Source organism: Lithobates pipiens, unplaced genomic scaffold (genome assembly GCF_037356315.1).
Source record: "Lithobates pipiens isolate NorthernLeopardFrog02 unplaced genomic scaffold, aLitPip1_a1.2 Scaffold_23, whole genome shotgun sequence".
NCBI classification, from domain to species: domain Eukaryota; kingdom Metazoa; phylum Chordata; class Amphibia; order Anura; family Ranidae; genus Lithobates; species Lithobates pipiens.
The window spans coordinates 6,175,376-6,198,004 of NW_027507785.1; the positions used below are offsets into that span (position 1 = coordinate 6,175,376).

General features: G+C 46.2%; 1 protein-coding gene across 2 annotated transcripts in view; it reads right to left on the reverse strand.

Annotated features, from left to right (window-relative positions):
- The window catches only part of CLPB (ClpB family mitochondrial disaggregase), a 167,940-nt gene that overhangs the window by 57,214 nt on the left and 88,097 nt on the right, over positions 1-22,629 (reverse strand). For both annotated transcript variants that reach the window (XM_077451127.1, XM_077451126.1), the window contains exon 7: positions 19,855-19,969. In XM_077451127.1, the coding sequence (XP_077307253.1) occupies positions 19,855-19,969 (115 nt within the window). The remainder of the gene's footprint in view (positions 1-19,854; positions 19,970-22,629) is intronic.

Genomic DNA, 22,629 nt, shown 5'->3' on the forward strand with positions numbered 1-22,629 from the left:
CATCTTCAAATTTCTGCTGCTTCTGGGTTCTTGCACAGGGAGAGATACCGCTCATATGCTGGCACACCTTATACCCTGCAGAGGGGCACATAATCCACTGGGCACGGGCAGGTACGCCTTCACACCTCATCCCGCAGGCACGCCTTCATGCCTCGTCCCCCGCGTGCCCGCAAGTGCGCTTTCACGCTTTATCTCCCGCGTACCCGCTGGCACGCCTTATTTACCCACACACCCGCAGGCCTGCCGTATCCCCCACACACCCGCAGGCCTGCTGTATCCCCCACACACCCGCAGGCCTGCCATATCACCCGGGCACCCGCAGGCCTGCCATATCACCCGGGCACCCACAGGCGCACCTTATCCCACGCGCACCCGCAGACACACCTTATCGACCACGCACATGAAGGCCCGCTTCATCTCTAGCGCACCCACAGGCCCGCCATATCCCCTGTGCATGTGCAGGTCGGCCCTATCCCCCATGTGCCCGCAGGCACGCCTTATTCCCATGCACATGAAGGCCTGTCTCAACCCCTGCGCACCCGCAGGCACGCCTTATGACCCGTGCATGTGCAGGTCGGCCTTATCCCCCGCGTACCCGCAGGCACGCCTTATTCCCCCACACATGAAGGCCCGCCTCATCCCCCGCGCACCCGCAGGCACGCCTCATCCCCCGCGTACCCGCAGGCACGCCTCATCCCCCGCGCACCCGCAGGCACGCCTCATCCCCCGCGCACCCGCAGGCACGCCTCATCCCCCGCGCACCCGCAGGCACGCCTTATCGCCCGCGCACATGAAGGCTCGCCTCACCCCCCCCCCCGTGCACCTGCAGGTCCGCCATATCCCCCGTGCATGTGCAGGTTGGACTTATCCCCTGCGTACCCGCAGGCACACCTTATCGACCGCGCACATGAAGGCCGCCTCATCCCCCCGCAGGCCAACCATATCCTCTGTGTACCAAAAGGCACTTATCCCCCACGCACCCACATGCACACCATATTCCCTGCGCACCTGCAGGCATGCCATACCCCCCACCAATGCACCCGCAGGAACGCCATATCCCCCACGCACCCGCAGGCACACCTCATCCTCCACGCACCCACATTCATGCCATATTCCCCACGCACCCGCAGGCACGCCATATCCCTTGCTCACATGCAGGTCGGCCTTATCCCCCCTGAACATCAAGGTCCACCTCATCCCCCGCACACCTGCAGGCCCACCATATGGTCTGCGCACCCGCAGCTTTGCTGATCAACTTGTGGTTTCAAGTTTTAAAAGGCAGAGGAGTCCATAGATGGTGCACCCTGGAACAATCTCCAATGAGAACATACAAGGGGGTGGCGAGGGTTTATGAGCTGGTTTGGACAGGAAGGGGTATAAAATCTGTTATATGCAAAAACAGAAGTGACCAAAGCAGGAAGTGAGTGGAATTGGCTCCTTACATTGGTGATCAGTGGGAAGAATGTTCCTTACATTGGTGATCAGTGAGAAGAATGTTCCTTACATTGGTGATCAGTGAGAAGAATGTTCCTTACATTGGTGATCAGTGAGAAGAATGTTCCTTACATTGGTGATCAGTGAGAAGAATGTTCCTTACATTGGTGATCAGTGAGAAGAATGTTCCTTACATTGGTGATCAGTGGGAAGAATGTTCCTTACATTGGTGATCAGTGGGAAGAATGTTCCTTACATTGGTGATCAGTGAGAAGAATGTTCCTTACATTGGTGATCAGTGAGAAGAATGTTCCTTACATTGGTGATCAGTGAGAAGAATGTCCCTTACATTGGTGATCAGTGAGAAGAATGTTCCTTACATTGGTGATCAGTGAGAAGAATGTTCCTTACATTGGTGATCAGTGAGAAGAATGTTCCTTACATTGGTGATCAGTGAGAAGAATGTTCCTTACATTGGTGATCAGTGAGAAGAATGTCCCTTACATTGGTGATCAGTGAGAAGAATGTTCCTTACATTGGTGATCAGTGAGAAGAATGTTCCTTACATTGGTGATCAGTGAGAAGAATGTTCCTTACATTGGTGATCAGTGGGAAGAATGTTCCTTACATTGGTGATCAGTGAGAAGAATGTTCCTTACATTGGTGATCAGTGAGAAGAATGTTCCTTACATTGGTGATCAGTGGGAAGAATGTTCCTTACATTGGTGATCAGTGAGAAGAATGTTCCTTACATTGGTGATCAGTGAGAAGAATGTTCCTTACATTGGTGATCAGTGAGAAGAATGTTCCTTACATTGGTGATCAGTGAGAAGAATGTTCCTTACATTGGTGATCAGTGAGAAGAATGTTCCTTACATTGGTGATCAGTGAGAAGAATGTTCCTTACATTGGTGATCAGTGAGAAGAATGTTCCTTACATTGGTGATCAGTGAGAAGAATGTCCCTTACATTGGTGATCAGTGAGAAGAATGTTCCTTACATTGGTGATCAGTGAGAAGAATGTTCCTTACATTGGTGATCAGTGAGAAGAATGTTCCTTACATTGGTGATCAGTGGGAAGAATGTTCCTTACATTGGTGATCAGTGAGAAGAATGTTCCTTACATTGGTGATCAGTGAGAAGAATGTTCCTTACATTGGTGATCAGTGGGAAGAATGTTCCTTACACTGGTGATCAGTGAGAAGAATGTTCCTTACATTGGTGATCAGTGAGAAGAATGTTCCTTACATTGGTGATCAGTGAGAAGAATGTTCCTTACATTGGTGATCAGTGAGAAGAATGTTCCTTACATTGGTGATCAGTGAGAAGAATGTTCCTTACATTGGTGATCAGTGAGAAGAATGTTCCTTACATTGGTGATCAGTGGGAAGAATGCTCCTTACATTGGTGATCAGTGGGAAGAATGTTCCTTACATTGGTGATCAGTGAGAAGAATGTTCCTTACATTGGTGATCAGTGAGAAGAATGTTCCTTACATTGGTGATCAGTGAGAAGAATGTTCCTTACATTGGTGATCAGTGAGAAGAATGTTCCTTACATTGGTGATCAGTGAGAAGAATGTTCCTTACATTGGTGATCAGTGGGAAGAATGTTCCTTACATTGGTGATCAGTGGGAAGAATGTTCCTTACATTGGTGATCAGTGAGAAGAATGTTCCTTACATTGGTGATCAGTGAGAAGAATGTTCCTTACATTGGTGATCAGTGAGAAGAATGTCCCTTACATTGGTGATCAGTGAGAAGAATGTTCCTTACATTGGTGATCAGTGAGAAGAATGTTCCTTACATTGGTGATCAGTGAGAAGAATGTTCCTTACATTGGTGATCAGTGAGAAGAATGTTCCTTACATTGGTGATCAGTGAGAAGAATGTCCCTTACATTGGTGATCAGTGAGAAGAATGTTCCTTACATTGGTGATCAGTGAGAAGAATGTTCCTTACATTGGTGATCAGTGAGAAGAATGTTCCTTACATTGGTGATCAGTGGGAAGAATGTTCCTTACATTGGTGATCAGTGAGAAGAATGTTCCTTACATTGGTGATCAGTGAGAAGAATGTTCCTTACATTGGTGATCAGTGGGAAGAATGTTCCTTACATTGGTGATCAGTGAGAAGAATGTTCCTTACATTGGTGATCAGTGAGAAGAATGTTCCTTACATTGGTGATCAGTGAGAAGAATGTTCCTTACATTGGTGATCAGTGAGAAGAATGTTCCTTACATTGGTGATCAGTGAGAAGAATGTTCCTTACATTGGTGATCAGTGAGAAGAATGTTCCTTACATTGGTGATCAGTGAGAAGAATGTTCCTTACATTGGTGATCAGTGAGAAGAATGTCCCTTACATTGGTGATCAGTGAGAAGAATGTTCCTTACATTGGTGATCAGTGAGAAGAATGTTCCTTACATTGGTGATCAGTGAGAAGAATGTTCCTTACATTGGTGATCAGTGGGAAGAATGTTCCTTACATTGGTGATCAGTGAGAAGAATGTTCCTTACATTGGTGATCAGTGAGAAGAATGTTCCTTACATTGGTGATCAGTGGGAAGAATGTTCCTTACACTGGTGATCAGTGAGAAGAATGTTCCTTACATTGGTGATCAGTGAGAAGAATGTTCCTTACATTGGTGATCAGTGAGAAGAATGTTCCTTACATTGGTGATCAGTGAGAAGAATGTTCCTTACATTGGTGATCAGTGAGAAGAATGTTCCTTACATTGGTGATCAGTGAGAAGAATGTTCCTTACATTGGTGATCAGTGGGAAGAATGTTCCTTACATTGGTGATCAGTGGGAAGAATGTTCCTTACATTGGTGATCAGTGGGAAGAATGTTCCTTACATTGGTGATCAGTGAGAAGAATATCCCTTACATTGGTGATCAGCGAGAAGAATGTTCCTTACATTGGTGATCAGCGAGAAGAATGTTCCTTACATTGGTGATCAGCGAGAAGAATGTTCCTTACATTGGTTGTCAGTGAGAAGAATGCTCCTTACATTGGTGATCAGTGGGAAGAATGTTCCTTACATTGGTGATCAGTGGGAAGAATGTTCCTTACATTGGTGATCAGTGGGAAGAATGTTCCTTACATTGGTGATCAGTGGGAAGAACGTTCCTTACATTGGTGATCAGTGAGAAGAACGTTCCTTACATTGGTGATCAGTGGGAAGAATGTTCCTTACATTGGTGATCAGTGAGAAGAATGTTCCTTACATTGGTGATCAGTGAGAAGAATGTTCCTTACATTGGTGGTCAGTGAGAAGAATGTTCCTTACATTGGTGGTCAGTGAGAAGAATGTTCCTTACATTGGTTGTCAGTGAGAAGAATGTTCCTTACAGTGGTGATCAGTGAGAAGAATGTTCCTTACAGTGGTGATCAGTGAGAAGAATGTTCCTTACATTGGTGATCAGTGAGAAGAATGTCCCTTACATTGGTGATCAGTGAGAAGAATGTTCCTTACATTGGTGATCAGTGAGAAGAATGTTCCTTACATTGGTGATCAGTGAGAAGAATGTTCCTTACATTGGTGATCAGTGAGAAGAATGTTCCTTACATTGGTGATCAGTGAGAAGAATGTTCCTTACATTGGTGATCAGTGAGAAGAATGTCCCTTACATTGGTGATCAGTGAGAAGAATGTTCCTTACATTGGTGATCAGTGAGAAGAATGTTCCTTACATTGGTGATCAGTGAGAAGAATGTTCCTTACATTGGTGATCAGTGGGAAGAATGTTCCTTACATTGGTGATCAGTGAGAAGAATGTTCCTTACATTGGTGATCAGTGAGAAGAATGTCCCTTACATTGGTGATCAGTGAGAAGAATGTTCCTTACATTGGTGATCAGTGAGAAGAATGTTCCTTACATTGGTGATCAGTGAGAAGAATGTTCCTTACATTGGTGATCAGTGAGAAGAATGTTCCTTACATTGGTGATCAGTGAGAAGAATGTCCCTTACATTGGTGATCAGTGAGAAGAATGTTCCTTACATTGGTGATCAGTGAGAAGAATGTTCCTTACATTGGTGATCAGTGAGAAGAATGTTCCTTACATTGGTGATCAGTGGGAAGAATGTTCCTTACATTGGTGATCAGTGAGAAGAATGTTCCTTACATTGGTGATCAGTGAGAAGAATGTTCCTTACATTGGTGATCAGTGGGAAGAATGTTCCTTACATTGGTGATCAGTGAGAAGAATGTTCCTTACATTGGTGATCAGTGAGAAGAATGTTCCTTACATTGGTGATCAGTGAGAAGAATGTTCCTTACATTGGTGATCAGTGAGAAGAATGTTCCTTACATTGGTGATCAGTGAGAAGAATGTTCCTTACATTGGTGATCAGTGAGAAGAATGTTCCTTACATTGGTGATCAGTGAGAAGAATGTTCCTTACATTGGTGATCAGTGAGAAGAATGTCCCTTACATTGGTGATCAGTGAGAAGAATGTTCCTTACATTGGTGATCAGTGAGAAGAATGTTCCTTACATTGGTGATCAGTGAGAAGAATGTTCCTTACATTGGTGATCAGTGGGAAGAATGTTCCTTACATTGGTGATCAGTGAGAAGAATGTTCCTTACATTGGTGATCAGTGAGAAGAATGTTCCTTACATTGGTGATCAGTGGGAAGAATGTTCCTTACACTGGTGATCAGTGAGAAGAATGTTCCTTACATTGGTGATCAGTGAGAAGAATGTTCCTTACATTGGTGATCAGTGAGAAGAATGTTCCTTACATTGGTGATCAGTGAGAAGAATGTTCCTTACATTGGTGATCAGTGAGAAGAATGTTCCTTACATTGGTGATCAGTGAGAAGAATGTTCCTTACATTGGTGATCAGTGGGAAGAATGTTCCTTACATTGGTGATCAGTGGGAAGAATGTTCCTTACATTGGTGATCAGTGGGAAGAATGTTCCTTACATTGGTGATCAGTGAGAAGAATATCCCTTACATTGGTGATCAGCGAGAAGAATGTTCCTTACATTGGTGATCAGCGAGAAGAATGTTCCTTACATTGGTGATCAGCGAGAAGAATGTTCCTTACATTGGTTGTCAGTGAGAAGAATGCTCCTTACATTGGTGATCAGTGGGAAGAATGTTCCTTACATTGGTGATCAGTGGGAAGAATGTTCCTTACATTGGTGATCAGTGGGAAGAATGTTCCTTACATTGGTGATCAGTGGGAAGAACGTTCCTTACATTGGTGATCAGTGAGAAGAACGTTCCTTACATTGGTGATCAGTGGGAAGAATGTTCCTTACATTGGTGATCAGTGAGAAGAATGTTCCTTACATTGGTGATCAGTGAGAAGAATGTTCCTTACATTGGTGGTCAGTGAGAAGAATGTTCCTTACATTGGTGGTCAGTGAGAAGAATGTTCCTTACATTGGTTGTCAGTGAGAAGAATGTTCCTTACAGTGGTGATCAGTGAGAAGAATGTTCCTTACAGTGGTGATCAGTGAGAAGAATGTTCCTTACATTGGTGATCAGTGAGAAGAATGTCCCTTACATTGGTGATCAGTGAGAAGAATGTTCCTTACATTGGTGATCAGTGAGAAGAATGTTCCTTACATTGGTGATCAGTGAGAAGAATGTTCCTTACATTGGTTGTCAGTGAGAAGAATGTTCCTTACATTGGTGATCAGTGAGAAGAATGTTCCTTACATTGGTGATCAGTGAGAAGAATGTTCCTTACATTGGTGATCAGTGGGAAGAATGTTCCTTACATTGGTGATCAGTGGGAAGAATGTTCCTTACATTGGTGATCAGTGAGAAGAATGTTCCTTACATTGGTTGTCAGTGAGAAGAATGTTCCTTACATTGGTGATCAGTGAGAAGAATGTTCCTTACATTGGTTGTCAGTGAGAAGAATGTTCCTTACATTGGTGATCAGTGAGAAGAATGTTCCTTACATTGGTGATCAGTGGGAAGAATGTTCCTTACATTGGTGATCAGTGAGAAGAATGTTCCTTACATTGGTGATCAGTGAGAAGAATGTTCCTTACATTGGTGATCAGTGGGAAGAATGTTCCTTACATTGGTTGTCAGTGAGAAGAATGTTCCTTACATTGGTGATCAGTGAGAAGAATGTTCCTTACATTGGTGATCAGTGAGAAGAATGTCCCTTACATTGGAGATCAGTGAGAAGAATGTTCCTTACATTGGTGATCAGTGGGAAGAATGTTCCTTACATTGGTGATCAGTGGGAAGAATGTTCCTTACATTGGTGATCAGTGAGAAGAATGTTCCTTGCATTGGTGATCAGTGGGAAGAATGTTCCTTACATTGGTGATCAGTGAGAAGAATGTTCCTTACATTGGTTGTCAGTGAGAAGAATGTTCCTTACATTGGTGATCAGTGAGAAGAATGTTCCTTACATTGGTGATCAGTGAGAAGAATGTTCCTTACATTGGTGATCAGTGGGAAGAATGTTCCTTACATTGGTGATCAGTGAGAAGAATGTTCCTTACATTGGTGATCAGTGAGAAGAATGTTCCTTACATTGGTGATCAGTGAGAAGAATGTTCCTTACATTGGTGATCAGTGGGAAGAATGTTCCTTACATTGGTGATCAGTGAGAAGAATGTTCCTTACATTGGTGATCAGTGAGAAGAATGTTCCTTACATTGGTTGTCAGTGAGAAGAATGTTCCTTACATTGGTGATCAGTGAGAAGAATGTTCCTTACATTGGTGATCAGTAGGAAGAATGTTCCTTACATTGGTGATCAGTGGGAAGAATGTTCCTTACATTGGTGATCAGTGAGAAGAATGTTCCTTACATTGGTGATCAGTGAGAAGAATGTTCCTTACATTGGTGATCAGTGAGAAGAATGTTCCTTACATTGGTGATCAGTGAGAAGAATGTTCCTTACATTGGTGATCAGTGGGAAGAATGTTCCTTACATTGGTGATCAGTGGGAAGAATGTTCCTTACATTGGTGATCAGTGGGAAGAATGTTCCTTACATTGGTGATCAGTGGGAAGAATGTTCCTTACATTGGTGATCAGTGGGAAGAATGCTCCTTACATTGGTGATCAGTGAGAAGAATGTTCCTTACATTGGAGGTCAGTGGGAAGAATGTTCCTTACATTGGTGATCAGTGGGAAGAATGTTCCTTACATTGGTGATCAGTGGGAAGAATGTTCCTTACATTGGTGATCAGTGGGAAGAATGCTCCTTACATTGGTGATCAGTGAGAAGAATGTTCCTTACATTGGTGATCAGTGAGAAGAATGTTCCTTACATTGGTGATCAGTGCGAAGAATGTTCCTTACATTGGTGATCAGTGGGAAGAATGTTCCTTACATTGGTGATCAGTGGGAAGAATGCTCCTTACATTGGTGATCAGTGAGAAGAATGATCCTTACATTGGAGGTCAGTGGGAAGAATGTTCCTTACATTGGTGATCAGTGGGAAGAATGCTCCTTACATTGGTGATCAGTGAGAAGAATGTTCCTTACATTGGTGATCAGTGGGAAGAATGCTCCTTACATTGGTGATCAGTGAGAAGAATGTTCCTTACATTGGTGATCAGTGAGAAGAATGTTCCTTACATTGGTGATCAGTGAGAAGAATGTTCCTTACATTGGTGATCAGTGAGAAGAATGTTCCTTACATTGGAGATCAGTGGGAAGAATGTCCCTTACATTGGTGATCAGTGAGAAGAATGTTCCTTACATTGGTGATCAGTGAGAAGAATGTTCCTTACATTGGTGATCAGTGGGAAGAATGTTCCTTACATTGGTGATCAGTGAGAAGAATGTTCCTTACATTGGTTGTCAGTGAGAAGAATGTTCCTTACATTGGTGATCAGTGAGAAGAATGTTCCTTACATTGGTGATCAGTGAGAAGAATGTTCCTTACATTGGTGATCAGTGGGAAGAATGTTCCTTACATTGGTGATCAGTGAGAAGAATGTTCCTTACATTGGTTGTCAGTGAGAAGAATGTTCCTTACATTGGTGATCAGTGGGAAGAATGTTCCTTACATTGGTGATCAGTGAGAAGAATGTTCCTTACATTGGTGATCAGTGAGAAGAATGTTCCTTACATTGGTGATCAGTGGGAAGAATGTCCCTTACATTGGTGATCAGTGGGAAGAATGTTCCTTACATTGGTGATCAGTGGGAAGAATGTCCCTTACATTGGTGATCAGTGGGAAGAATGTTCCTTACATTGGTGATCAGTGGGAAGAATGTTCCTTACATTGGTGATCAGTGAGAAGAATGTTCCTTACATTGGTGATCAGTGAGAAGAATGTTCCTTACATTGGTGATCAGTGGGAAGAATGCTCCTTACATTGGTGATCAGTGGGAAGAATGTTCCTTACATTGGTGATCAGTAAGAAGAATGTTCCTTACATTGGTGATCAGTGAGAAGAATGTCCCTTACATTGGTGATCAGTGAGAAGAATGTTCCTTACATTGGTGATCAGTGAGAAGAATGTTCCTTACATTGGTGGTCAGTGAGAAGAATGTTCCTTACATTGGTGATCAGTGAGAAGAATGTCCCTTACATTGGTGATCAGTGAGAAGAATGTTCCTTACATTGGTGATCAGTGAGAAGAATGTCCCTTACATTGGTGATCAGTGAGAAGAATGTTCCTTACATTGGTGATCAGTGAGAAGAATGTTCCTTACATTGGTGATCAGTGAGAAGAATGATCCTTACATTGGTGGTCAGTGAGAAGAATGTTCCTTACATTGGTGATCAGTGAGAAGAATGTTCCTTACATTGGTGATCAGTGAGAAGAATGTTCCTTACATTGGTGATCAGTGGGAAGAATGCTCCTTACATTGGTGATCAGTGGGAAGAATGTTCCTTACATTGGTGATCAGTAAGAAGAATGTTCCTTACATTGGTGATCAGTGAGAAGAATGTCCCTTACATTGGTGATCAGTGAGAAGAATGTTCCTTACATTGGTGATCGGTGGGAAGAATGCTCCTTACATTGGTGATCAGTGAGAAGAATGTTCCTTACATTGGTGATCAGTGAGAAGAATGTTCCTTACATTGGTGATCAGTGAGAAGAATGTCCCTTACATTGGTGATCAGTGAGAAGAATGCTCCTTACATTGGTGATCAGTGAGAAGAATGTCCCTTACATTGGTGATCAGTGAGAAGAATGTTCCTTACATTGGTGATCGGTGGGAAGAATGCTCCTTACATTGGTGATCAGTGAGAAGAATGTTCCTTACATTGGTGATCAGTGAGAAGAATGTTCCTTACATTGGTGATCAGTGAGAAGAATGTCCCTTACATTGGTGATCAGTGAGAAGAAGGTCCCTTACATTGGTGATCAGTGGGAAGAATGTTCCTTACATTGGTGATCAGTGAGAAGAATGTTCCTTACATTGGTGATCAGTGGGAAGAATGTTCCTTACATTGGTGATCAGTGAGAAGAATGTTCCTTACATTGGTGATCAGTGAGAAGAATGTTCCTTACATTGGTGATCAGTGAGAAGAATGTTCCTTACATTGGTGATCAGTGAGAAGAATGTTCCTTACATTGGTGATCAGTGAGAAGAATGCTCCTTACATTGGTGATCAGTGGGAAGAATGTTCCTTACATTGGTGATCAGTGAGAAGAATGTTCCTTACATTGGTTGTCAGTGAGAAGAATGTTCCTTACATTGGTGATCAGTGAGAAGAATGTTCCTTACATTGGTGATCAGTGAGAAGAATGTTCCTTACATTGGTGGTCAGTGGGAAGAATGTTCCTTACATTGGTGATCAGTGGGAAGAATGTTCCTTACATTGGTGATCAGTGGGAAGAATGTTCCTTACATTGGTGGTCAGTGGGAAGAATGTTCCTTACATTGGTGATCAGTGGGAAGAATGTTCCTTACATTGGTGATCAGTGAGAAGAATGTTCCTTACATTGGTGATCAGTGAGAAGAATGTTCCTTACATTGGTGATCGGTGAGAAGAATGTTCCTTACATACCGGTAGGTGTCAGTCGTCATACCGGGTCAGAGGTCACCACAGACGCTTCTTGTACTCTTGTTCTCTCCCCATCTGCTGATGTCCCTCCAGATGTCGGAGATTTATATACATAACATCAGAATGGAAATGAATCTCCCTCTTTGTCGGGTGGCCAACCAGCTCACTGACAGTTCCTGAGAGGCCTCCAACTCTACCCGTCCCACACCGCGATCTGCTCACATCCCACCCGCCCGTTCTCTGGTCCCCCCACCCGCTCTCCACACTCACAAGGCTGACAACCGCTATAACAAATACTTGCAAAAAAATCTGAAAGCAGCGTTCCGCGCCAGGGAGGAAGCCAATCACCAGGCCTAAACACTGCCACGCGGTGGGGGGGGGTCATTGCGTTCTTCCGTAGAGGAACTGAAACCTAGATATGAAGTCTTTGGCGGCCCCCACTGATGATGGCGATCGTAGGGAGCATCTGATGGGATCTGCTTCCAAGCCGCAACCTCTCTTTGTTTCTAAGGCCCCAGTAAAGCTCATGAGCCCTGTGTGGAAGCAGTGGTCTCCCCGACGCTCCCCCCTTCGGTGACTCAAAGCTCTGTAATCGTTAAAACTCATTATCCTTATGTGGAAGCAGTGGTCTCCCCGACACACGCCCCCCATCCTATAGGCCTGACTCAGCAAGGGGGGGGGGTGTGTGTCGGAGAGGCCACTGCTTCCATGATCATGAGCTTTGTTGATTGTAGAGCAGGAGGATGCGTTGGATCTCTGCAGAGAGACCACCGGGGATGACGCCGTAATGCAAACCTTGGCACCGGCTACCGATCTAGAAGGTGAGCCGAAGCTCATTAGGACGTTCCCTGACTCAGACGCATTTCGAACCTGAGCGAAGCTGAGACGCAGGGTGACGCAGGGGTCCAATGGGCGTGGCAGTGACACAGGAAGTGGGGGGGGGGGGTTCTGCGATTTGGTGGCCGGACAATAAATACAATATTAAATTCCATTTGGCTGCTACCGTAAAAAAAAAAAAAAAAAAAGGACCTCCCAAATTTTCCCCGAAGCCCCCTAAAAAAAGAAATAAGAAAGACAGTGTAGGCACACCCGATCGCCATCCACAGCCGGCTGTTCTCGTCCAATCGAGAGGCAGCACGCTGCGAAGGGGGTTAACTGCCCCCCCCCCTCCCCCGCACCGCGCACAGGACAGCTGCAGGGCCATCAGCACAACGGATCGCTAAATGAAAATTCCGTCCCTTCCACTTAGCTGAGAGCGCGGCAGCAGAACGGCCGCGGACAGCGCCGATATCCCGCGGCTGGCGATGGTTGGGGGCGGGGGGGGTGGATTTGAAGAGAGGGATCTCAGGCACGTTTCCCATAATTCAATCAGGGGGCCCATAAAGAGAGCAGGTCTAATGTACAGAGACACCACCCCGTGTCACACACAGACACACAACATTCATCACACCACGCCAATTACCCAACACCGCCTGCGGGCACAGAACCGGCCGGGGAGACGAGCCAACGCCACTGCCGGAGATACAATCCATAGCCATATGGAACATCAGTACTCCGCTATTATACCCCACCATGGTGGGAGGGCATCAGTACTCCGCTATTATACCCCACCATGGCAGGGGGGGCATCAGTACTCCGCTATTATACCCCACCATGGCAGGGGGGGCATCAGTACTCCGCTATTATACCCCACCATGGTGGGAGGGCATCAGTACTCCGCTATTATACCCCACCATGGTGGGAGGGCATCAGTACTCCGCTATTATACCCCACCATGGTGGGAGGGCATCAGTACTCCGCTATTATACCCCACCATGGCAGGGGGGGCATCAGTACTCCGCTATTATACCCCACCATGGCAGGGGGGGCATCAGTACTCCGCTATTATACCCCACCATGGTGGGAGGGCATCAGTACTCCGCTATTATACCCCACCATGGTGGGAGGGCATCAGTACTCCGCTATTATACCCCACCATGGTGGGAGGGCATCAGTACTCCGCTATTATACCCCACCATGGTGGGAGGGCATCAGTACTCCGCTATTATACCCCACCATGGTGGGAGGGCATCAGTACTCCGCTATTATACCCCACCATGGTGGGAGGGCATCAGTACTCCGCTATTATACCCCACCATGGTGGGAGGGCATCAGTACTCCGCTATTATACCCCACCATGGTGGGAGGGCATCAGTACTCCGCTATTATACCCCACCATGGTGGGAGGGCATCAGTACTCCACTATTATACCCCACCATGCTGGGAGGGCATTAGTACTCTGCTATTATACCCCACCATGGTGGGAGGGCATCAGTACTCCACTATTATACCCCACCATGGTGGGAGGGCATCAGTACTCCACTATTATACCCCACCATGGTGGGAGGGCATCAGTACTCACTACTATATCCCACCATGGTGGGAGGGCATCAGTACTCCACTATTATACCCCACCATGGCGGGGGCCATCAGTACTCCACTATTATACCCCACCATGGCGGGGGGGGGGGGGCATCGGTACTCCACTATTATACCCCACCATGGAGGGGGGGCATCAGTACTCCACTATTATACCCCACCATTGCATCAGTCAGTACTCCCCCTGACAATGTCTTCATCTGCTTTCCTCTCCAGGAGGACGGCACCATGTTTTATCAGGCATCATCCAAGGTAACTACCTACTACCTGCGACTGAGATGCTGGTTCAGAGATGACACAATCAAATAATGGTGCCTGTGTTCCCAAACGTCTGACACAGATCAGACCCCTGCTGCAGCCTCTCCCTTTGTGACTTGGTACAAAAATTACAATGTTGCAGTCTGATCTCTGGGGGAGGGGAGACTGAGGAAATGTTTTCACTTAACCGCAGCAAACTGATGACATCACCCCTGCCTAGACAAAGTCTCTGCAGCACAGTGATCGTTGTTTAATGATACAGGGTGTATTCCTGCCAGCACTCTCTATAGTAACAAGGAGCCCTCATAGCGCTCTATGATAACATGGAGCCCTCATAGCGCTCTATGATAAGGAGAACTCGTAGCGCTCTATGACAAGGAGCCCTCATAGCACTCTATTATAACATGGAGTCCTCATAGCACTCTATGATGACAAGGAGCCCTCATAGCACTCTATTATAACATGGAGTCCTCATAGCACTCTATGATGACAAGGAGCCCTCATAACACTCTATGATAACATGGAGTTCTCAGAGCACTCTATGATGACAAGGAGCCCTCAGAGCACTCTATGATGACAAGGAGCCCTCTTAGCACTCTATTATAACATGGAGCCCTCATAGCACTCTATGATAACATGGAGCCCTCATAGCACTCTATGGTACCATGGAGCCCTCATAGCACTCTATGATAACAAGGAGCCCTCAGAGCACTCTATGATAACAAGGAGCCCTCATAACACTCTATGATAACATGGAGTTCTCAGAGCACTCTATGATAACATGGAGCCCTCAGAGCACTCTATGATAACATGGAGCCCTCATAGCACTCTCCATGGTAATGTGAGGTCCCCATGGCATAGAGTGCTAGTAGGCAACAGAGTCTTCCTAGCACTATATGATAACAAGGAGTCCTCATGGCACTCTCTTTGGTAACATGGAGTTCTCATACGACTCTCTATGACGACAACATGGAGTCCTCATTATAGCACTACCTTTGTAACATGAAGTCCCAATGGCACCATCTATGGTAACATGGTATACTCATGGCACCCTTTATGAAAGCATGGTGTTCTCAAGGCATTGATGTGGTAACAGATTCCTCCTAGCACTCTCTATGATAACATGAAGCTGTCATGTTTTCATCTATGGTAGCAGAGATCTCATAGCACACTCTATGGCAGCCTTTCCCAACCTTGCCAACACAGAGGAACCCTTGAAATCTCTTTCCAGTCTCAGTGAACCTCGACTAAAAATGACTATCTATAAAACTTGTGATAATGGTCAGTGGGACAAAGGCTCCTTACACTTGTGGTCACTGGGAAGAGTTTTTCCACCAACATATAACTAAAAAGATCAATGGTGTCAGTGGGAACGTATCTGAGAGGCAGAGATTTCTCTTTGCTCAAGGAACACCTGGCAACCTCTGAAACAGCCCTAGGGAACCCTGGTTGGTACCACTCTATGGTAACTTGGAATCCTCACAGCACACTCTATGGTAACTTGGAATCCTCACAGCACACTCTATGGTAACTTGGAATCCTCACAGCACACTCTATGGTAACTTGGAATCCTCACAGCACACTCTATGGTAACTTGGAATCCTCATAGCACACTCTATGATAACTTGGAATCCTCACAGCACACTCTATGGTAACTTGGAATCCTCACAGCACACTCTATGATAACTTGGAATCCTCACAGCACACTCTATGGTAACTTGGAATCCTCATAGCACACTCTATGGTAACTTGGAATCCTCATAGCACACTCTATGATAACTTGGAATCCTCATAGCACACTCTATGGTAACTTGGAATCCTCATAGCACACTCTATGGTAACTTGGAATCCTCACAGCACACTCTATGATAACTTGGAATCCTCATAGCACACTCTATGGTAACTTGGAATCCTCACAGCACACTCTATGGTAACTTGGAATCCTCATAGCACACTCTATGGTAACTTGGAATCCTCATAGCACACTCTATGATAACTTGGAATCCTCATAGCACACTCTATGGTAACTTGGAATCCTCACAGCACACTCTATGGTAACTTGGAATCCTCATAGCACACTCTATGATAACTTGGAATCCTCATAGCACACTCTATGGTAACTTGGAATCCTCACAGCACACTCTATGGTAACTTGGAATCCTCATAGCACACTCTATGATAACTTGGAATCCTCATAGCACACTCTATGGTAACTTGGAATCCTCACAGCACACTCTATGGTAACTTGGAATCCTCACAGCACACTCTATGGTAACTTGGAATCCTCACAGCACACTCTATGGTAACTTGGAATCCTCACAGCACACTCTATGGTAACTTGGAATCCTCACAGCACACTCTATGGTAACTTGGAATCCTCACAGCACACTCTATGGTAACTTGGAATCCTCATAGCACACTCTATGGTAACTTGGAATCCTCATAGCACACTCTATGGTAACTTGGAATCCTCATAGCACACTCTATGGTAACTTGGAATCCTCATAGCACACTCTATGATAACTTGGAATCCTCATAGCACACTCTATGGTAACTTGGAATCCTCACAGCACACTCTATGGTAACTTGGAATCCTCACAGCACACTCTATGGTAACTTGGAATCCTCACAGCACACTCTATGATAACTTGGAATCCTCACAGCACACTCTATGGTAACTTGGAATCCTCACAGCACACTCTATGGTAACTTGGAATCCTCACAGCACACTCTATGGTAACTTGGAATCCTCATAGCACACTCTATGGTAACTTGGAATCCTCATAGCACACTCTATGGTAACTTGGAATCCTCATAGCACACTCTATGGTAACTTGGAATCCTCATAGCACACTCTATGGTAATGTGGAATCCTCATAGCACACTCTATGGTAATGTGGAATCCTCATAGCACACTCTATGGTAACTTGGAATCCTCACAGCACACTCTATGGTAACTTGGAATCCTCACAGCACACTCTATGGTAACTTGGAATCCTCATAGCACACTCTATGGTAACTTGGAATCCTCATAGCACACTCTATGATAACTTGGAATCCTCATAGCACACTCTATGGTAATGTGGAATCCTCATAGCACACTCTATGGTAACTTGGAATCCTCACAGCACACTCTATGGTAACTTGGAATCTGGTCTAAATCATTTGGTGGAGGGGGTGGGGATTATGGTTTTGGGGTTGTTTTTCAGGGGTTGGGTTTGGCCCCTTAGTTCCAGTGAAGGGAACTCTTAAGGCCTCAGCACACCAAGACATTTTGGACAATTTCATGCTCCCAACTTTGTGGGAACAGTTTGGGGAATGGCCCCTTCCTGTTCCAACATGACTGCGCACCAGTACACAAAGATAAAGACATGGATGAGCGAGTTTGGGGTGGAGGAACTTGACTGGCCTGCACAGAGTCCTGACCATAACCTGATAGAACACCTTTGGAATGAATTAGAGTGGAGACTGCGAACCAGGTCTCGTCCAACACCAGTGCCTGACCTCACAAACGCTCTTCTGGAAGAATGGTCAAACATTCCCATAGACACATCTCCTAAACCTTGTGGACGGCCTTCCCAGAAGAGTTGAAGCTGCAAAGGGCGGAGCCAACTCAATGCTGAACCCTACGAACTAAGACTGGGATGCCATTGAAGTTCATGTGTGCGCAAAGGCAGGCGTCCCAATACTTTTGGTAATATAGTGTATATAAATAAATCCGAATTTCTAAAAATCTTTTCTGTCTGTTTGGTGGCCCTGCCGCCCAGTTCCGTTCATCTTTCAGACTGGCCTCCTTCGGGGGGCCCCTACGTGTCCACATCGCCGGTGCTGCAGCCTTGTAGACACCACGTAGTGTCACCGCGGCTGCTATAGATTCAGACATCTTCATGGCACCTCGGTGAGTAATCACGAAGCCACAATATGGCGCCCCGGAGAGCCTCGACCGCGCTGGATGAGGAAATGCCCTATATTTAGAAATCCGTGGAATTGGCCACTGCGGGGATCTGGAGATTTTTTTTTTTTTTTACGAGGGCTCTGTAAAGTTCCCCCGCTGTATAAGCTTGGCTCCAACGTCCTGCAGACTACCGCGCACGGCTCAGGTCGTCAGGCAGTACAGCTACATCTATATATATATTAGATCAGTTTGTTCAGCCACTCTCTTATCTTAGATCTGTGACCTACTGCAAAAGCCAGAGGGTGGCGCCACTTTCACTATTGCAGCTCTGGGCCAATCCCCAACGCTGTGACAGAAGAGGAGGGGGAACGAGTCACATGGTCAGACATACCTGGAAGTACAGGGTCTCCTCTCCAGTTAGCTGAACTGAACAACGGATGAGCAAAAGAAAGGCCTGTCTATATAGGAGGAGGAGGGGCGTAAAGCACAGGTTCACTTTAACCAGACTTGTACCGTAGGCCATCTACGTACACCCCCCCCCCCCCAAAAAAAAAATAAAAAAAATAAAATCACTGAAGTACGCAGGGCTCGCAATACGCCGCGTCCCTCCCAACACCGCTAACCACGTGTTTTTACCAGCAATTCTTGGCCATTATGATGTCACGTATAGGCAACCTCACAACGCGTTTCGTCAGATTACATCTTCGGGGGATTGACCAAAAAAATACTTTTGGCCAATCCCCCTGAAGACGGGGGGGGTGATACATGTAACATGCTATGTTGACAATTGTATAGCATGCATGCTTTACACTAAGAGGCTATAACCTCACTTTATGTTGGCACGGAGTTCTATATTCTTTTTGCACTGGAAGGTGATTTGCACATCAATTCTTGGCTGTGATGATGTCACGTATAGGCCACCCTCAACGCGTTTCGTCAGGAGCTTACATCTTCAGGGGGATTGACCAAAAAAAAAAATATATATATATACTTTTGGCCAATCCCGCTGAAGGGGGGGGGGGGGTACATGTAACATGCTCTGCTGATAATTGTATAGCATGCATGCTCCACACTAAGAGGCTTTAAGAATAATTAAGGGACTTTAAGAATCCTATGAATTGTCAAATGATTTTCTGAGAGTATATTTTGTTACATATTATTACTAAATATTAAGGATGAATTGTTAGTTAATCATGTTGTTGATATCGATTCAGCGCCACACTTCCTACTGCAATGGATCCGGAAGAGGAGTGACACTGCCACAAGGGGCCGGCGCATCTGCAGTGCTGGATTCCCGCAAATGGAAACGGCACCAAAGAGGGTCGCAGACAGCAGACTTAGGGCAGTATGGACCGGTTTATACCAGCAACCAGGTAAGAACGCAGCTGTTGGTGTGTGATTGGATGACAGCGGTGCTGATGCGTTAATGGCGGCGTATCGCAGATTACCTTTTTTTATACAAACTTAGAGGAAGTGGAAGGCTGGGGAGTCAATTTTGCAGAATTAAGGAACCTGTGGAGGCCATGCAAAAACTGTTCTGGTCCACGGGAGGGGGGTCTGGGTAGGGGGTTGGTTAGAGCTTAAAGGGGTTAAATAATAAATATAGATCGTCGCATGCATTAAAGTAAAATTATTGGACACATACATCATACAATCAGATACATACATCATAAGATGAGATACACAATGATACATACATCATACAACCAGATACACAATACATACATCATACAATCAGATACACAACGATACATACATCATACCATTTGGTATATCGTGATTACAATATTCTAAATAGCGATCTCATTCCAGCACCCTTTGAGATACCAGGACAGCTTAGCGGAGAACTTCTTTAAGAAGCGCCCGTAAAGGGCATACAGCAGTATTACCTGCAGCCACGGTGGCGATGGCGCTCTCCTGACCCACAATATGCTCCTTCAGACGCTGCTCCAGAGGGAATCGCCTGCGTTCCTCAACTGCCCTTTTCTTCTGCTCCACCTGGAACTGAAAAGGAAAAGGCCGGAGATGGTCAGACAGTCCTGGCAATGCACTGAAGAGTAACAGCCAGCCTCCTTTCCTGCCTAGAAGACGCCCAGCGTCAGTTAGCTCTTTCCTCCCCAGCCTGACTGCACCTGGCTCACCCCTTTCATTCACTGGAGGCTCGGCATCACATGTGGGCATTACCTGGGATAGTCCGCTTGCAAATACAGCCTGCCTGTGATCGCCCGCTCCTCCAGACTGACACCCATGGCCGCTGATGGGGGGGGCACTAGTCCTCTTGTAGTGGGCCAGAGCACACAGGGGGGGCCTGAAAAAGGGAGGGGAGATTAGTCAGGTACGACAATTACAGAACCCTTCTTCCAGCAGCTGAAAGCGGGTCTCTCCAGCTCTCCCTGCTGCTGGAGGTAAAGACATACGATTGTCGTCCCTCACTAATCCCCCTCCCCTCGCAGCGCTGGCTCTAATGTTGGCTCTGCCGTGTAACTTTGTTCTCTCCCTCCGTCTCTCTGATCCTGGAGCTCCAACCGCCTAAGCCTGTTTACTTTTTTTTTTTCTTCCCCCTTTGCTTTGTCTCCCTGGCACAATCACAGCTGATCCGCTGCATTCCCCATGGGGGGGGGGGGGGGGGCAGCTGATCACCTGCATTCCCCATGGGGGGGGGGGGGGGTGAAGAATTTACAGTCACACCGGTTCCATAGCTGCATTTTATCTGGTCCCAGTAGACTTTAGTGTGCTTTATGTAGCTGGGCTTCCCAGTCTTCTCCAGACTGCTTCCTGACCTACCCAACTTGGCTTCTTCTCCCCTTCACTGTCAGTTCCCATCTATGTATCAGCTCCTTCTTTTTAACCGTTTACTAACTGATCTGGCCATTTTTTTATTTATCTTGTACCTACAGGTAGGCCCTATTATAGGCCCTACCTGTAGGTACAATGAACATCTCCTAAACGTAGGATCCGGTGATAGCACCGGGGCATGTGCACTGTGCGCTCAACGGGCAGCCTACCCTCCATTGAGATAGCTGTGACCCAAACTCCCACGCGCATGCGCGAGAGTTACATCATCGTGGTTCGAACCAAACAGCTGGAGCCCAGGAACCCAGAGAGAAGACAGAACCCCTCTCAGTAGTGACAGCACGCCGTCGGAGAGATCCGTTTTTTTTTTTTTTAGGCAAGTCGGTCAACTGCCCCCACCATCCAGATATCCTCACTCGAAGTACCAGGACCGCCATATGACGTTCTGCGGTATTGAAGTGGTTGTAAACCCCCCCCTGACCTATTTTTATATAGAATAAGGCTTACTTATATGTACTTAAAAAAAAAAAAAATATCCTAAACATGCGCCGTTTAGGAGATATTTCCCTTGTAGAGCTCCGGTGATGTCATTGGCGCATGCGCAGTGAAGAGTGACGTCATGCGCGGGAGTGACGTCATGCGCGGGAGTGACGTCACGTGGCTCCAGCCAGTCACAGAGCCGAAAGGGAAGAGGGGAGAAGGTGGATGCTTCCACCAGCGGGAGGGGGGGGGAGGGCATCGCGGGCTTCGTTTGCAGGTAAATGCCACATAATGGGCTAGTATGCGATGAGATGCATACTAGCCCATTATGCTTTTACTTTGCAGGGGAATAAAGAGGAAATAAAACCCATCAAGTAGTCTGTAGGGGGGGGGGGGGGGCCCGCGATTTCTATCAGCAGCCCTGCTCACACTCAATCACAACATTTGCATAACTCTACCCAAAAGCCAGCCCACTGCTTGCACTAGGGGTGTTGAAAGGAGTACTGGGGGGCCGGGCGTGGCTGTGATGCTAAATTTGTATATAAAACTTTTCAATTTTTAATTTCCTACCGTTATCATCTCAGAGATGTCATCACTGGGTCTCTGTGCTCCTCTATGCAATGCAAGCAGATTATGGCTGGTGGGAGGGGCCAGCGGGGTGCTGTACATAGCAGTGGTGGCTGGTGTTTTTTTCGGGGGGAGGGGTAGTTGTTTGCGGCGGCACCTCCTCCCCCCTCCCCTCGCTGTTTGCCAGTCCAGCACTTACCCCATCTATGCGGATGGAGGGCAGCGGCTCCTCCTCCTAGGCATCCAATAGGATCGCCTGTCCTTTAAGCCAATCGGGCAACGGGTGTCAAAACCCGCTTCCTGATTGGCCAGGAGGAGGAATATTCATTCGCTATTGTAACACACCTAGGGGTGGGCTGTGAGCGCACTCTCTGCGCCCCCGACCCCACCCGATTTAGAAGCCTATTAGAGCCTCTGGCTTCAAACCCCACCCATTGGAATCCATGCGTCCGGTGTGAAAGGGGCCGGACGCATGGATAGGGGGAGGCGGCGATGGATGGGGGGGTTCCCTTAATGGACGGCCCACCCTGATTACGTAGCTTCCTGAGAACATCCCCCCCCCCCCCCCCCGCCACAGTACTACTCTCAAGAGCCCTCAATCCTGATGCAACCAGTGGGAGGAGTTATGCAAATGTGAAAATTGTACTGATGGGTGGGTTTCAGTCTGGAGAAATAGGCGTTCCCAGGTGGGAGGGGTTATGCAAATGTAAAAATTGTACTGATGGGTGGGTTTCAGTCTGGAGAAGTGGGCGTTCCCTGGTGGGAGGGGTTATGTAAATGTAAAAATAGTACTGATGGGTGGGTTTCAGTCTGGAGAAGTGGGC